Source organism: Lupinus angustifolius, chromosome LG14 (genome assembly GCF_001865875.1).
Source record: "Lupinus angustifolius cultivar Tanjil chromosome LG14, LupAngTanjil_v1.0, whole genome shotgun sequence".
Classification (NCBI taxonomy): Eukaryota; Viridiplantae; Streptophyta; class Magnoliopsida; order Fabales; family Fabaceae; genus Lupinus; species Lupinus angustifolius.
In genome coordinates, this window is record NC_032022.1 from 11,021,733 (window position 1) to 11,038,786 (window position 17,054).

General features: G+C 32.4%; 2 protein-coding genes across 2 annotated transcripts; one reads left to right on the forward strand and one right to left on the reverse strand.

Annotated features, from left to right (window-relative positions):
* LOC109326212 (dipeptidyl aminopeptidase 4-like) lies at window positions 3,882-8,447 on the forward strand. Its single transcript, XM_019558910.1, has 5 exons — window positions 3,882-4,363; window positions 5,076-5,270; window positions 5,754-5,783; window positions 6,081-7,190; window positions 7,677-8,447. Exons 1-5 carry the CDS (start codon window positions 3,986-3,988, stop codon window positions 8,226-8,228), a joined length of 2,265 nt encoding a protein of 754 aa, XP_019414455.1. The 5' UTR covers window positions 3,882-3,985; the 3' UTR covers window positions 8,229-8,447.
* On the reverse strand, window positions 9,934-14,171 carry LOC109326893 (probable pectinesterase/pectinesterase inhibitor 34). The gene is made up of 4 exons (XM_019559778.1): window positions 13,514-14,171; window positions 12,767-13,134; window positions 11,628-11,764; window positions 9,934-10,879 (listed from the first exon to the last, which is right to left on the reverse strand). The coding sequence occupies exons 1-4, from the start codon at window positions 14,090-14,092 to the stop codon at window positions 10,182-10,184; spliced, it is 1,782 nt and encodes a 593-aa protein (XP_019415323.1). The 5' UTR covers window positions 14,093-14,171; the 3' UTR covers window positions 9,934-10,181.

Below are 17,054 nucleotides of genomic sequence, written 5' to 3' on the forward strand. Positions count from 1 at the left end.
TTGTTTAAACTAAGGATGAGAATAAAGAATGCAATTTACGAACATCCCATCTCAATACATGCATGCATTCTTATTGAAATACTAATATTTTCCACTCATTTGTTAATATAATTTCTTTAGAATATTTTTTATGCAATATCATTTGTATGCTTATTGTTATAAAAAGATGTAGGTCCCAAAAGTAAAAAGGAAATGAGAGAAATCACTTTTTATTATAAAATATAAAAGTGAATTTAAATAATAGTTGTTATTGTGAAGAAAAAATACATGTTATTCTTAATTTATGAGGATATAAAATAAATTATAAAATAATATGTGAGACCCAAATAAGAATATTAATGATATTCCCCCAACGAAGATGCTCTAAGTGTTTTATTTAGTTATTTAATTAATTAATTGTTACATAGTGCCATCTTATTCTTTCATTAATTTTTGTACAGTATTTTAATTTCTATGTATTTTTAGGACATAGTTTTTCACACAATCTTCATACACATTATTTATATTTAAAAGTTAATAATAATTAATTATCATCTATAAAAAAAAAATCTTTAGAAATTACTAAGAAATAAGTTTAAAATGAAAAGTGCAATAATATCATGAGTTCTACACCATCGATGAAAGTAGTACTTGTCAATAACCACATATGATAACACCTAGCTAAATGAACACATATAAAAAAATAGACTCATCTACCTAAGTAGAATTAGCTTGGAAGTTCAATTATGGTGGCTCAACACGAGTCCCTCATAAACAATGATGATCTCTATGTAGGTATAACCTAAAACTAATGATTTAAAATAAATATTTGCATAATAAATAATTGATCATCACCAACTGAGTTCCATTATATAAGACACTATTTATAGTTATTATCAACTCTCTTAAATATAATAATACGTATTAATAATGAATTAATGATATATTGACACAGTAATTTTTTATACGAAATAATATATATAATATTAAATTCAAATGTATTATGAGTACTAGCGATAAATTTAGCTTTAAATTGATACTAATTTGAGTATTTATTTTTTATTCAAGATTTAATTTATATAAATAGATCAATACAACATTACGTATGTGTAATTACTCATTCCTTTTGTAATAAATTGATATTGCTTTCTACCTAGTTTCTTGATTATATTATAGCAGGATTGCTTGCTTTGTGTGCGGGGTGCCCATAAGTCATAACTATTTCGGCATGTGGTTTTGACTGAGATTCCAAATTTCATAAGGATTATACATTTTGGGGGTGGAGGTGTACTTTTTGGCCGAGAGTTTTGTTTCTAATTAGAAATAAATGAAGGACATGATTTTGGATATATTATCCCTTCTGAGTTGAGGGAAAGTGAAAGAAATGTTTGATACTTTTCTAGAGTCTTTTAAAACTATTATACGTCTATTTTCATATTTCTCCAATTTAGAGTTTGTGTAAAGATAAATATATTAAAATATTTAAATATTTTTAGTAAAATTTTATAATTAGTTTTTTTTTTCAATTTCTCATTATTAATTTGATTTTTAAAAGAAAAGTAAAATATTACTCTTATATTATTGTTACTTTAGTTTTCTCTTATCTACATAAAATGTTTAATTTGATTTGTTTTGAGTCTCCTTCCCTTCCTTCCCTCTCTGCTCCTTATATTTCTTTTTCCCTTTCATTCCTAACTCCATAATATAGTGTTAGATATTTTCTCATTCCTCCTTTTGAGGTTATGAAATTCTTGTTCCCTCCTGACAAGAGGAGTACATCTGGTGTGTCACTACATATGTTATTCATTATCATTGATTGAAAAAATATATTTAAATTAAAAATTTAGTACTTAAATATTTTTCTAACCAATAAAAAATAATGACACGTGAAGTGATATACATTTTGAGATAGAAATTTCCAACAAGTGTCTTCAAAGAAATAGAACCCTTGACTTTTTACTTATTTTAGAGATGGATCTTACACCACTTGGTATCTAACATTAGTATAATATAGAAATAATGAAATATTTGCTATTAATTATTTGTTTTTAATCAAGGATGTTATTTCGTTGTAGGAAAATAATAATAATCTCTTTTAAACCATGTAGTTTAATAAGTATGCTTAGCATTGATCTTGATATTTAATCTTACAAGATATTTTGGGATAATGCCTATACATGACCAACCTTGTTGGTATGTCTAATGATAATTAGAATGTACAATATTTGGATGTACTTTTAAAATGGGAAGTTTTGAATGTTATGGTAGGTAATTTATTATATGTTTGGTCCAAACGGAAGCTATCCCCTCATTCACACATATATAAACATCAATTTGGATAAAGTCGAAAATATAATATGACTACCATAATAAAATGTAAGAAATTGTCCACTTTCCATTTTAATTGTAACACATAATTTTGAATGTGTAAATTAGAACCTAAAACAATGTAGTTTTAACTAAAATATATGTAATAACATTACTTGCAATTACTTCATCCAACCACCTGCAATCATTCACATTGGAGAAAAATAAGTAAAGAAATGTTATTTCTTCCAAAGTTATCAAAAATCAATATCTCAAAGTTACCCCTAATCCATTTCTCTGTCATGACTAACATGATGCAATCATTATTATAGGAATAATGAAGACTGTATTTGAATATGGAGAGATTAATAAATATATGGTGGAAGCATGACATATATATTTGACACAAATTATTTAACACTACTGAAATATATGTAAAGACAAAAAGATCTTCCAAAATATGACTTATAAATAGGGATAAAATCATAAAATATTAACATTATTATCAAGGAGTGTAATATTAGTAGCAAGAAATAAAAGTAGAAATGAAGCATTTTCCTTCTACAATTGTTTCCCTGTCTATCAAGTTCCAATGCCACTGAATGAACAGAACAACTTAGATTAATGTTCTCTCTCTAACTCTCTACAAACTCTGATTCCATATCAAACCATGTCCGTGTGTCTAGGATTCTAGAACATTCCAATTAACATTTTCTTCATTCTCATGGTACATCCTTCTCATATTATACCCAGATTAGATTCTTATTACCATCCTTAATATTGAAGCTGGGTTTTCTTTAATTCATGCCAATCAATACAAAAATCGTTGCTTTTTTGCGATCGGATGCAGTTGCTGTTGATAGTTGTTTGCAAGTGAGTTCAATAATACAAAGTTGTATGTAAAAATGGGGTTTGTGAATTTAATATTTTAGTGTGGGTGATGAAGTTGAAACCAAATAAGACCAAAAAGACATTTTTTTGGGATTGATTTGTTATGTTCTTAGTGTTCTATCTTTCTTACTGTCAAAGGCTTTTCTTCTCTCTTTACTTATGATGCATTTAATTTGATATACTTGGAAGAATATTAAACTTAAGACTTGTTTTAATTGAAATGTCCCAATATCTATCAAAGGGAACTTTTTGTCCATTTTCTTTGTCCTTGTTGCTTTTTGTTCAAGGGAACCTAAACTTTTAAGGTTTCACTATATAGACACAGTTTCTTATAATTTTATGGTTACTTTTGTCCCTAGCACACATGCTTGATTTTTTCTCTAGTGTGAAAGTTATATATTTGGTTATTTTCCCCCTATGGGAATGCTGTTAGGAATAGGGATAGACCCCTTATTAAAAACGTGTATGTTAGGAGAAATAAGGCTAGAATAGAAGGTAGTTAGGATTTAGTTAGGAAGAAAGGGTTATAAATAGAAAGATGGGGTTGTTAGTTATCATTGGGAAATTCTTTCTCAAAGTGTAATCATTCACAACATTGAGTTCTACTTGAATAATACAGAAATCATTCAAGATCTTGAACATCATTCTTTCACTTACTTTCTAAATCTTCTTCTTCTAAAATCCAGTTCCTAACAAACGCTCTCTTATTTCATGTTCTATTGCAGTTCAATCTTATGCCTATTAGTAAATTTGTAATTTTGTGAACTATAAGAGAAATCTGAAGCATCCAAGATCGCCGCCATTCAAAATGCCTGTGACAGACTCTAATAATGTGCAAGATTTTGATGATAGCTTCTGTTTCCCCATTGAAGAGATTGTACAATACCCTTTGCCTGGATATGCATCGCCAACTTCAATAAGTTTCAGTCCAGATGATACTTTAATTTCTTATTTATTCAGTCCTGATCAGAGGTTAAACAGGAAGATTTTTTCTTTTGATTTGAAGACCAATAAACAAGAATTGTTATTCAGCCCTCCTGATGGTGGACTTGATGAGAGTAACATTTCTCGGGAAGAAAAGTTGACGAGGGAGAGGCTGAGGGAGTGTGGGTTAGGAGTGACGCGGTATGAATGGGTGAAGAAAAACTCTGAAAGCAAATCGGTCATGGTGCCATTGCCTGCTGGGGTTAGTTCCTTTGTCCTGCAAAATCTTATAGCATTGTTTTTGCAAAGTAGGTTCTTATTAATTGATTAAATTTTATCTTATGCTTTTGTTCAGAATAGAAGAAGTAGTAATAGGTTTTAATAATATATGTTACGTTGCGCCTTAGTACTTAAAGCTTGTACGAATACTATAGAATACACACACATACTTGCACGTATTACTCCAATATTCTCACCATGCTACCACTGGAATGGCAGTTTTGTCTTTTAAACTCCATGTCTGTCCCTTTATAAAAAATGTTGTTTGGTACAAACTATCAATGTTAAGATGTTCTATTATATGAATAAATTAGTTGAAGTTTCAATGCTGATTTTTACTATCTATTGGGTGGTGTATCCTTTTGAAGTTATTGCCTCACATAGTGGAAAGACAAATTCTGAAGTTATTTGCTAACTTAATCAATTTCTTTTTAAAATCGAGCTTCTTCTACCTGATTTTCAAAGCTGTTAGCCGCAATAATTTCTATCCCATCAGTGTAATTAATATTGACTAGTCTTATGGCATTCTGATACTAGTATAGCAGCCTTGTTTGTGGCTTTATATCGATGTTATATTGAACTTTATACTTTTTTTGGTGTATATGAAACTTTATGCTTGTCCTTTTGTATTTTATATTCCTTAATATCTTCAGAAACTGAAGTTTTTTATGATTTTCGCCTTTTCCATTCAACAGGTTTATATCCAGGATATTTCCAATTCAAAATTAGAACTCAAGCTTCCAAGTATATCAGGCTCACCCATTATTGATCCACATCTGTCTCCAGATGGATCAATGCTTGCTTATGTAAGAGACTGTGAGTTGCATGTTCTGAATCTCTCGACTAATGATTCAAAGCAGTTGACCAATGGTGCAAAGGAAAGTGGTTCGGTAAGTTCAGTAATTGGTTGGTCTTTACTGTATTAGATTTACTAAATGCATTCGAATTATACGAAAAGGAATTAATAAATTGTAAGATTTGTCTGTTTTCCAAGGTCCGCCTACTTCAAATTAGCTTGATATATCCTATTTTACTATTGTCGTAAGTGGTTGATTTCTATTATGAAGCATCTAACTGCTGAATTTGGAAGCTTGGTCCTTTCATCTTTCTTATCATTCGCCTGGATAATGGACATTAAGTGCATTGTCGATTCTAAGCTAAGCTTCTTTTTTTCCTATTTATGAAAATAAAGATGCATTGAATTAGAGATTTGGAACTTTAAAGAATCAAGTTACTCTTGATTATCCAAAATGCTTTTCGCTTGTACTTGTCGCTCATAACTTAATATGATTGCATTCTGTTTTTAGTTTTGCTTCAGGAAGATGAAATATCAATTATTTTTGGCTGAAAATATGACAGTTTTTGTATTGCAGATTCACGGGCTTGCTGAATATATAGCTCAGGTGAGATTTCCTTGAAAATCATATATTCTCTATGTACAAATTAAAACTAAACCAGGTGCATTTCCTTCCTTGTATGAAGTAGTCCTCCTTTCCACACTGTACTCGGCAAGCTGGGTAGTAATTAGGTTTTCAAATGATGACATTATTTATTATTTATTATATCATTGCTGGGTGGGTTAACATTTCCCTCGAGTTTTATGGTGCCAAGAACCAACACTCCTAAAAGCTTAAGCTGATAGGTGCAGACCCAGGAGTGGTTTATATCTTTCACAGTGACACATAATTTTATAATTGCAGGAGGAGATGGATAGGAAAAGTGGATATTGGTGGTCACTAGACAGTAAATATATAGCTTTCACTAAAGTTGATTTTTCTGAAATACCACTATTTAGAATTATGCATCAAGGTAAGTTCTCAGTTGGTTCAGAGGCACAGGAAGACCATCCGTATCCTTTTGCGGGAGCTTCAAATGTTAAAGTATGGCTTGGGGTTGTTTCGGTAGCTGGAGGCTCTGTCGTTTGGGTGGATCTTCTCTGTGGGGGCAGGGAACAACCAAAGAACGGGGCGGAATATTTGGCCAGAGTCAATTGGATGCATGGAAATATTCTTACTGCTCAGATCTTGAACAAGCACCACACTAAAATAAAGGTCCTTAACTTTGATATTAAAACAGGCCAAAGGAAAATTATATTGGTGGAAGAAAACAGCACTTGGATCAGTATACATGACTGTTTCACACCTCTTGATAAAGGAGTAACTAAGTTTTCGGGTGGATTTATCTGGGCTAGTGAGAAAACTGGATTTAGACATCTTTATATTCATGATGCAAATGGTACATGTTTGGGTCCTATCACTGAAGGTGACTGGATGGTTGAGCAAATCGCTGGTGTGAATGAGGCTACAGGTGTAGTTTATTTTACTGGAACCTTAGATGGCCCTCTTGAGTCCAACTTATATCGTACTAAACTTTTCGTTGATGGAAGCCAACCACCACAGGCCCCTTTGAGACTTACCCAAAGCAAAGGGAAGCACATTGTAGTCCTTGACCATCATATGCAAAATTTTGTCGATATCCATGATTCCCTTGATTGTCCTCCTAGGGTGTTACTTTGCTCTTTGGATGATGGAAGGATAATCGCGCCTTTGTATGAGCAGTCATTACCAATTCCAAGATTCAAAAGGCTTAAACTTGAGCCTCCGGAGATTCATGAAATACAGGCTAATGACGGCACTACATTGTATGGAGCTCTATATAAGCCCGATGCTTCAAGATTTGGACCTCCACCTTACAAAACTATGATCAATGTCTATGGTGGTCCGAGTGTACAACTTGTTTCTGACTCCTGGATTAGTACAGTTGACCTAAGAACGCAATACTTGAGAAACCAAGGCATCTTGGTTTGGAAGGTCAGTTTCTTGAATTTTTACTTGACATGCTCCATTTTTTTGTTTGCCTTTAAATTGTGTATGCACCTTTCCTTTTATCACTCTGCTACATGAGGGTGGACATAGTTACAAAAAAATATGAATTTGTCTAATCTATAAATTTTGGTGTACTTAGACATGGTTAAATTACAAGTACTATAATGTTTATCTGAAGAGATTTGTACATGGAAAATGTTGACAAAGCTAAAAGTGAGGGGACTTGTTTTTAATTAAGAAAACATATTCACCCTTGCCTTGCATTTCATATTTCTGTATGTATGCCTTGGTTGTTGTTGCAGTGCTCGAAGTTCCAAATTCATATGTTTGTCCCTTGTGATTTTAAATCAAGAAGGTTTTGCCCATTGTTCTATGACATGTAGTAGCATGGAAAAATCTTTGTTTTGCCTCTTCCTAACAAGTTTTCTAGTTTCATCCTTCCAACTTAGCTATTGTTTTTCTTGCTTACAGTTAGACAACAGAGGAACTTCTAGACGGGGATTGAAGTTTGAAAGCTATTTTAAGCACAAACTCGGTCAAGTTGATGCCGATGATCAGGTAACTGGAGCGGAGTGGCTTATCAAAAAGGGTCTTGCAAAAGCTGGCCACATTGGGTTGTATGGGTGGAGCTATGGTGGGTACCTCTCCGCTATGGCCCTGTCAAGATATCCAGATTTATTCAAGTGTGCCGTGGCCGGTGCCCCTGTTACATCGTGGGATGGATATGATACGTTTTACACCGAGAAGTACATGGGATTGCCGTCTGAAAACCAATCAGGGTATGAAAACGGTTCGGTCATGAACCATGTGCACAAGTTGAAAGGAAAGTTGTTGCTTGTGCATGGCATGATTGATGAGAATGTGCATTTTAGGCACACTGCAAGGCTTATCAATGCACTTGTGGCAGCTGGAAAACCCTATGAGCTGATAATTTTCCCGGATGAGCGCCATATGCCACGACGCCATAGAGATCGAGTTTACATGGAAGAAAGAATATGGGACTTCATAGAGAGGAATTTGTAACATAAGAACTCTTTTTTAGGCATCTTTCATGGTTTTATTCGTTTGAATAGTAAGAATAGTTTCCAAAGTTCCTTGGGCAATTGGCTATTTTGTCTATTTCATTTCAGAAGAAAAAGAAACAGGTCCTTGCTATCAAATAAGCCTTTTCAAAGCATACTCTATAGGGGGATTGAAAGAGCTTATTTGGGTTTATGAAAATAGCTTATTTCAATAAATCTACCAGAGAAGCTTGAATATAACATGATATTTCTGTAAGCTATTTTAATAAAGCTTATTAGAGAAGTATAGTATATATTTGCACTAAGAAAATACACTTCCTTTAAAGAAAAGGAAGCAAAATTATTAAAATAGAAAGAGTAATAAATGCATTCACCAATCAAGTGAAGTTCTGGCAAGGATTAGTCCAACAGGCTTAAAAGTTAAGACACCTCATGGCCTATAAAAAATCTATGCTCTAACATTGTAAATTTTTTATACATTATTATTTATCATTCATTTTTAATCATTATTAATTCATTAAAAAATAATACAAATGAATAGTAAATAACGTATGGAGTATATAAATTTTTTCACTGAGAGCATAAATATTAGACTCTACAAAATTTTATATCTTCTTATTATCTTCTCTTCCTACTCACCTGACAAAGAGTAAATGTTAAGAAGAGGAAGAGGTCGAGATTAATTAATGCTCAACAGATATAACTTGTAATTGGGGATATAACGCATTTATCAAAATGAAGAAGGCTATATAGATGGCACCACTATTGTGGACTATTACAATCTTGTCCTTTTGAGAATCAGGATACAAGAATGAACCAATGCAAGGGAACAGGGTCTAAAGCTGTGTAATGCAGCCTAGTTGTTTGAACCCTAATTAGCCAATGTTTTTTGTCTTTCTAGTGATTCATTGCTCCTACTTGGGGACAAGTACTATACTGATAATCAAGTTTTTAACCCCAGAAAATGAGGTTGACTACATAGATTGAATTATGTTATATTATTATATCATAAATTATATTTATTAACAAAATATTAATATCTAAATTTTTCCTAACAGTTTCTTTTTACATAATGTTATTATATCTGACAGTTGAGAGTTGAGATTCCTTTACCATCTCACATTGTTTGTCTTTATGAAGAAGATAGTGTTATTATGGGACAAGAAAATTTGAACAATCCCTTAAACATATGGATCTGGGAAAGTATGAGCATTAATAATTAGTCGTTGTGAACACCCCATGTGATATGTCCTATCTGGTGTCCCCATACCCCATTAATATATGGCTTGCCATGCATGCTCTAATAAACCAACAACTTTGAAATCCAAGGCCATGATCAAGGGGAGATGCTAGTACTCCAATGTATTTTCCATTTTTCCTGCAGTTATTTAAAACCCAAGTAGTTTTTCTTTTTATTATATCTTCGATAGATGAACACTAATAAAATTTTATCACTTGCTACACTTATTATATATATATAATGCTAACAAGTGTTGATTAGGTCATTGCTACAAAATTCACAAAACAAGTCCCATAAGTATGGTTAATTGATTTTGACTCTGTCATTAATTAATCAAACGATTACATCAGGCTTAGATCTAAATTTGGGGCTACGTTAAACCTGTCTTATCAACATGGTAAGCATAAGATATTTGACACCAGTGTTATCAACATCTTAAGCATAAGATCTTTGACTTTGACTACAATAAATAAGAAGAGCCAATATTTTATAGAACACAGTTTACAATTTATATTTTTTATCATCAATGAGGTAAGACAAAATAAACATTATAACAAATAAATATACTATTTATATTTTCATAAATTACAAAAAATAAATTATAAACTATTGAAACCTATAACTGAGTCCGCTTTTTTTACTATGGACCAAGATTGAAGCTTAATGATAGTTGCAGTGAAGTTCAGATTGACAACTTTTTATGGGCCAACAAGTTCAGGTGGATAGCCCAGCCAAAAATGAAACTCCGGTAGAGGGCAACCAAGTTGAGCCCGATATGAATTGGCCCACCGTAAACCTGCTTGCCTCCACCGTCGATGTGATAACCCGATACCCGGGCCACTTTACCCTCTGCCCAATTGCTGCACCAGGCCCATAATTCATGTACTCACCATAATACAATGTGTCTAAAGCAAATGTTGTATTCCATTCCAACCATCCACGTTGATGTATGTGATCACCCATATATGACATCATGTACACTGTTCTAGAGTATAGTTTCCATGGACGGCCCAGATAAGTTTGGTAGCTACCCTTTTCTGCTTCCAAATCTGGAGTGGGCTTGATTTGACAGTCGTGGATAGAGATACCTGTGTTTTGGTTTGGGTCCTTTCTGTTTTGGGCCGTGATTGTATTTTTCTGTTGGGCCATGGGCTTGCGAGCATTGAGGCTGCAGTTTTGGAAAACCACCGCAGCATTGCCGAATACGAAATCGACTGTGCCATAAATGTCACATTCGCGGTAGAATTGACGATTAGAGTGGGCATAGCATGTGTCCTGGTAGCCAATGATGCTGCAGCGGTAGATCACCGAGTGATCAGATCCAATACGGAGGGCCACTGCTTGGTGCTTCTCTGGTCCGGCGTAGTTCTCAAATGTTATGTCCCTCGCTATGAAACCAGCACCACTAGCAGCTGCAGGACATGATCAATATAAATTACAAGCTGTAACAAATGTGTGGAATAGAAGTAGTGTTAATAATGTTTAGTAATTTTTTTGTCAGTGTGCAACAAGAATGAATTATTGTTGATCAATTTGGCAAGTATTGCATGGTCCACTAGCAATTATTTAGGTCATTCATGCACTTATCATATCATTGAATATAAATTTTCTATCCTCATTAATTTGTGTCATATTAGTGGTAACAAAACTATGTAAAGATTAAGGAGCATAGAATGTTGCATTTGGAGTTAAAAAAGAAAGAAAGAGATAAATGCTATGACTTTAACTTTAGCTAACTCATTAGTTCACTTGATTAGAAACTTTATCAAGTGCTTTTAACTTCTGTGATTTAGAAAGTTTGGAGTTTTTAAGAGGTTGGATATGTAATCCATGCACACTAATACATGCCTATCCTGAATTCCTGATCACTATGCCAATTTTTCTCAAATAAAATTAGAGTGGTGAAAATACATTATCTCAATATATAGAAATATTGCCAAATTATATTAGAAAAGCGACTAGACAGCAATGGGGCTTAAAACATGACAACCTAGAATCATGCCATGTGCTACTTGTTCTGCCCTGCCTCGTTTCATGCATGGATTTGGACATCTCATTTCCTCATTTTTACTTTTTCATTTTTATAATAAATAAATGGAAGGTCGAATTATTAGATAGAAAAACATCATAATAAGCATGAAGAAGTTAAAGGAAAATTACCGAAGGATGCGGTGCGAAATGTGGTGGTGCCATTCAAAAAGTTTTTGCCGCCTGTAATGACCGTCTTGCCCTTTCCATCCCCTATAAATATCAGATTGGTTTTCTTCCTCCCTACCTTTAGATTGTTCTCTTCATATCTGAAATGAAAATTGCATCATTAAAATGTTGGTGCCGTACAACATTATGAGTTTAATATTCAAGTATTAACAATGTAACAATCTTATATAGGCAGCCTATTATCAACTTTTCAAGTATTAACTATTGTTGACTGGTTAAAATAATTGTAATAATTTTGGATAATGAATTACATTCAAATGTTAAATTATACACATTCCGCTTTATTCATCACAGCCCACAAGCTAGCAAATTATTTTAATAAAACTAAAGAGCCCAATTTTGTCTACAAAGAAAGTAATTGTAAAGAATCTAGTTTTTTCAATCTCTACTTCGAGATGGTAATTTTTTTTATTTTTTATTACTAAGATATTTTTTCATTTTTTTGGTAAAAAATTAATTTTTTTTTGAATTTGTGATTATCCTTCCCAACAAATACTACTATCATGAAACAAAAACTTAAGTTTGAAGATATAATAGGACCTTCCACTATTAGACTAATATATTATTGGTAAGGTGATTATATTTTAGTACTCTGAAAAAGATTTATTTGTCATTGCAATATGTTACTCACATGACTACAATTGCCAATAGTGTACGTATGAGTCAGTCACGAGTCTGTTAATAAACAAGTCAGAGAAGCAATTACTCTACCATTCACGAACTGAACCGACACACAGAAAGAAGGGAACCTCCCGTGTTCTTTCTTCTTACTATTTCCATAGTCACGTGACATAGAAATAGTAAGCAAATATTGTAAAGTAGATGATCGATGATAATTTTCAGTGTATATATATTAAATTCTATAAAATATAAATTTCTTTTTTATATAAATTTTATTTGAACTAATTAACAAAAAAAAAACTAATTTGATAACACAAAAATGTAGCAACAGATTATAAAACTATTTTTTCTTAAAAAACATATAAAAATGTACCCTTAAAAAATAGCGGTAATTATGCAGAAAAAGACAAACATGGCATATCAAAATTACAAAAAACAGTACTATACATGTGTAAATTTACCTTCCTGCCCTTATATAGATAATAAATCGCCGGCTACTATACTCCGGTGCTTTCTTAATGGCCTCAGAGATTTTCTTCACAGTTCCATTTCCATCATTGGAAACGATAATATCGGCTTGAATCTCAGACACAGGCAAACCCAACAATCTCCTATCTCGTCTTTTCAACCATATCGGGAATTTATCTTCTCGCATTGCCATCAATCTTCTCTTATTCTGTATTGGCACTCCTGAAAAGTCATCACCGGCACCGACAGAGGAAAATATCGCGAGACAGTTACTCACGAGTTCAGATAAGTCTCTAAGGTTGTTCGACATCTGATCCTTAATGTCGCCGCTGGTGTCGGCGAAGCCCTCCGCACACGTGTCCTAATGTTCATAAAGATGGAGAGGCATAATATTGAGAAAAATAAAGTCTGAATTTGAATGAGTGAGTGAGTAAAATTTGATATGTAAAATGTTGAGCTCTTCCACATTTGTAATAATTGTCATCGTTCGTACAATTTAGTCGCAATTGTGAATTATTGCCGGAAAATATGATTGATGTGGCGAGGATAAACTATGATCTCAATTGATGTATTTTGGTAACAATGATATGTTACTGCAAGAAAGAAATTAGTTCATTTAATTAAGATATGATATATTGGTTATAAGAAAATTGATGCTGGATCGAGATTTAAATCTTGTTAACTGTTATGTAACTAATTTTGTACCTAACTAATTTCATGTTCGTAAATGTCACTAATACCTGATTGGTGAGTGCGGCACTCAGCCACGTCAGCACGTCATCGGAGGAGCCTAGAGACCTGACGGTGCCAGAGACGGAGGAGGAGGTGGTGGCGACGGAACTGAGAGATCGAGCGACGGCGTCAATGGAGTCGTCAAGGAGTTCAAGGCAGTCATCATAGGCGGCGCGGAGGAGAGGGTTGACGGAGGAGATAGAAGAGGAGAGCAAAGCGGAGGAGTATAAAGCTTTGCTGAGATGTTGTAAAGTCATGTTAATGGAAATGTGGATAAGGTCCTTCTCCGACGCCGTTTTGGAACCAGGGAAATCGAGTAGATAGTTTATGCACAGTGTGGGGAATTGTGTCTTGCTGCAGGTTCTAGAAATAGCTTGGGTGGGCTTGCTGCGGAGGGTGGGGGCATTTTGGTCATTCCTTGAAGCTCGAGTACGGACGGAGAGGATGATAACGGCGGAGACTGCGGAGGCGAGGATTAGGACTACGGCGAGGAGTGAGAGGAATATGATCTTTTTGTTGGTGGTTGGTCTTGGATGAACTTCGGAGTAAGAGGAGGAGCCACCAGGGTCAGAGAGTTTGAGTTTCATTCTTAGCTATGAAGAATGAAGAAGACTCAATAGATAGAGTTAGTTTTGTAGTGTGCAGTGAAGAGGAATGGGAGTAGTGTAATCAATGATATAAAGGACACTTTATATATAGATATAAAGTATACTTTCTGAAATGATTTGTAATATAGTATATATATAATTCTATACGTAGTAAATAATAATGGTTAGTTCTTTTTATACTCTCAAAAATTTAGAAAGGATGTTGGAAATTTTAAATGTGAGGTAAATTATTCATTTTTAATGTTAAATTAGTTTCTATTGAATGTTATAAAATATGTTAAAAATAAATAATTTGATGTACATTTAATTTTTTTTGCAGACCATTTTGAATTCTTCAAATTTTTAGGAATCAAAATAAAAAAACATGAGAAATTAAAATTAATATTTTATATATATATATATATATATATGCATAAAGATATAGTTAACCCTTAACAATAAAGTGTGAGTATTAATATATGACATATGTATGTGAGTATTAACTATTGATGAGTATTAAAAATGGGTTGAGATAGAAAATGATTAAGAGGGGATGATTTGTCCTTAATATATTTCCTATTTTAGAATAAAATAAAAAGTGTGTATAAAAGTGAGTATAAAGTGACTGGGTTTTGGATAGTGTAGTTGGAGAGAGACTCTATGTGCTTTATGCAAGAATAATGTGTTTCTCTATTTGTGATGTTATGTGGTTGGTGTGAAGTCTGTGTCATAGGAATTAGCTGGATGCTACTTCTACCACTGCCCACTGGATAATAATAGGTGGAAGACTTAGAAGAAGGTTTCACAGTTCGTAGTTTCTATTCCATTCTGCTTTATCTCTGTTATTCCTTGGACCATAGTTCCTATAATAATTTTTTTTAATTACCAAAAGTATTTCTTTACAAATGTCACTCTAGAAATCGAACATTCAATCTTGAGGATATAATAGAGTCTTATACTACTAGACCAATATCTTATTGATAGTATGAGAAATATGACATACAGTAATGGTGAGATGATTAAAAATAGGATGGGGGAAGGGAGAGATGTTGAGATGATAGAAAATTATTAGTAAATGTAAAGATAAACTTTCTAATCTTCTATGGCATGGTTTAACCTACAACTGCGAATTGTCCTAACACACGAAGTGGTTGGTTTTCTAATAAGGGAGAGAGGGAACTATTTGTCAAAGAAGTTTAATATTTATGCCTAGAGTATCATATTGTATATAATTTATGTGTTAATCGCCATTTACTTAAAGATATATGTATTATCTATATATAAAACTTTAGGGCATAGATATTAAACTTTTTACCCAGCTATGAAAATGATTCCTATGATCCAATCACAGCTACTTGATTATAAAATAACAATAATCAACTCTATATAGAGAATTTGGGATATTATATTGTTGATTCAAATGAAACTTGTCCCATTCCAATTAAGTGAGTAAAGATTCATGAGAAAAAATGACACGCCAATATCAATTTGAGATATTGAAATAAGGGAATTATATGACAATATTTTTGCTTTTCAATTGTCCTATAAGAGACTATGTTCTATTATTCATTCGTAGACATTCTGAACTCTTATTATTACATGCTAAATAACATGATATTCTTGTCTTCAATTTCTTCGTCTTCACTCCAATTTTCTCTCTGGGTCCCCCACTTTTGGCTCAGTCAAAACTGGCTGTCGTATTTTCTTCTTCAGGATAGTTTCAACTTTCATGCAAAGAGTAACTTATGAGGGCATAAGCATATAGCTTTTGGTATTAGCATTTTCAATTATTTATTTTTATTTACATACCAGTAATCATTTTTTGGAATTTTTTTGTTAATTTATAAAAACTAGCATGTATACACCCAAAAATATAGGAGATTAATCATTTAATGGGGGAATATAAATGGCAAGATACACCTTATGATAGTTGAACGTGATGCCACCATTTTATTTATCTAACACTAGGGTGTTAATTGACATTTTGTCGTTTGCATTCTAATTTTTATGATATCAACTATCAAGTATATAAACACAGTTTATATAAATGTGTCATTAGATATTTTCTGGTGTGAGTTAAAGTTGTTTTTTTTGTGTGATGAATAGGAAAAATAGAAGTAGAAGATGGTGGAGTAATAGTGATCCACTTATGGAAATAATAAAATAACATGTGAAAATTTCTTATAGTTATTACTGAGATGTTACAAAAAGATAAAATTGGAATATGGAAATTATCCCATGGTGATTACTAAATGGAATTGAGTAAAATTATATAAGTTCGATTACTTGAATGTTTTTTACACATTTTGCATTTATATAATAGTAAAAACACCATAGAAATATAGAAATTACTTTCATTCAATTACTTAAATGTCCTTTGGACATATTTTACTTTTATATAATAGTATAGATAAATATACCATTTTATTTATGTCACCAATTTAATCTACATATGATTAAAATATGACTTAGTTGATATTATTATATTAGGTAGGAAGAATAAAAATGCTAAATACTCTCAATTATGATTTAATGTACAATTTTATTCTACTAAATTACTTGTACTATTATTTTACTAATAGTTTTGCTTATTTTACTTAGGCTTTGTTTGTGAGTGGGTTTTGGAGGGAAAAGGAAGGAAAATGATAGCTTGAGAAAGCATTTTCTTTGTTTGGGAGTTAGATAAAGGAGAAGAGAAGGTTTTGGAGGATTTCTCAAACCCTCTATATGTCTATTTTTAAAGTTCTCACAATTTGAGGTTTTTTTGGATATAAAATGTTAAAATAACTAAATATTTTTAGTAATATTATATAATTATACATTATTGTTTATTTCTCATTGTTAATTATATTTTTAAAAGAAAAATAAAAAAATATTCTTTCATTATCATTAGTTTACAATTCTTCATCTAAATTTTATACTCACAAATATGAGAGAAGATTTCCTTCTTTTTCTATTTCTT

Excerpts from the sequence above, each read along its gene's own strand:
- LOC109326212 (XM_019558910.1), top strand. The coding sequence starts at position 3,986 with ATGCCTGTGACAGACTCTAATAATGTGCAAGATTTTGATGATAGCTTC. Across the intron at positions 5,784-6,080 it reads TTGCTGAATATATAGCTCAG|GAGGAGATGGATAGGAAAAG; the intron begins GTGAGATTTCCT and ends TTATAATTGCAG. Across the intron at positions 7,191-7,676 it reads AAGGCATCTTGGTTTGGAAG|TTAGACAACAGAGGAACTTC; the intron begins GTCAGTTTCTTG and ends TCTTGCTTACAG.
- LOC109326893 (XM_019559778.1), bottom strand. The coding sequence starts at position 14,092 with ATGAAACTCAAACTCTCTGACCCTGGTGGCTCCTCCTCTTACTCCGAA. Across the intron at positions 13,135-13,513 it reads GTGCCGCACTCACCAATCAG|GACACGTGTGCGGAGGGCTT; the intron begins GTATTAGTGACA and ends TATGAACATTAG. Across the intron at positions 11,765-12,766 it reads ATCTATATAAGGGCAGGAAG|ATATGAAGAGAACAATCTAA; the intron begins GTAAATTTACAC and ends TTTTCATTTCAG.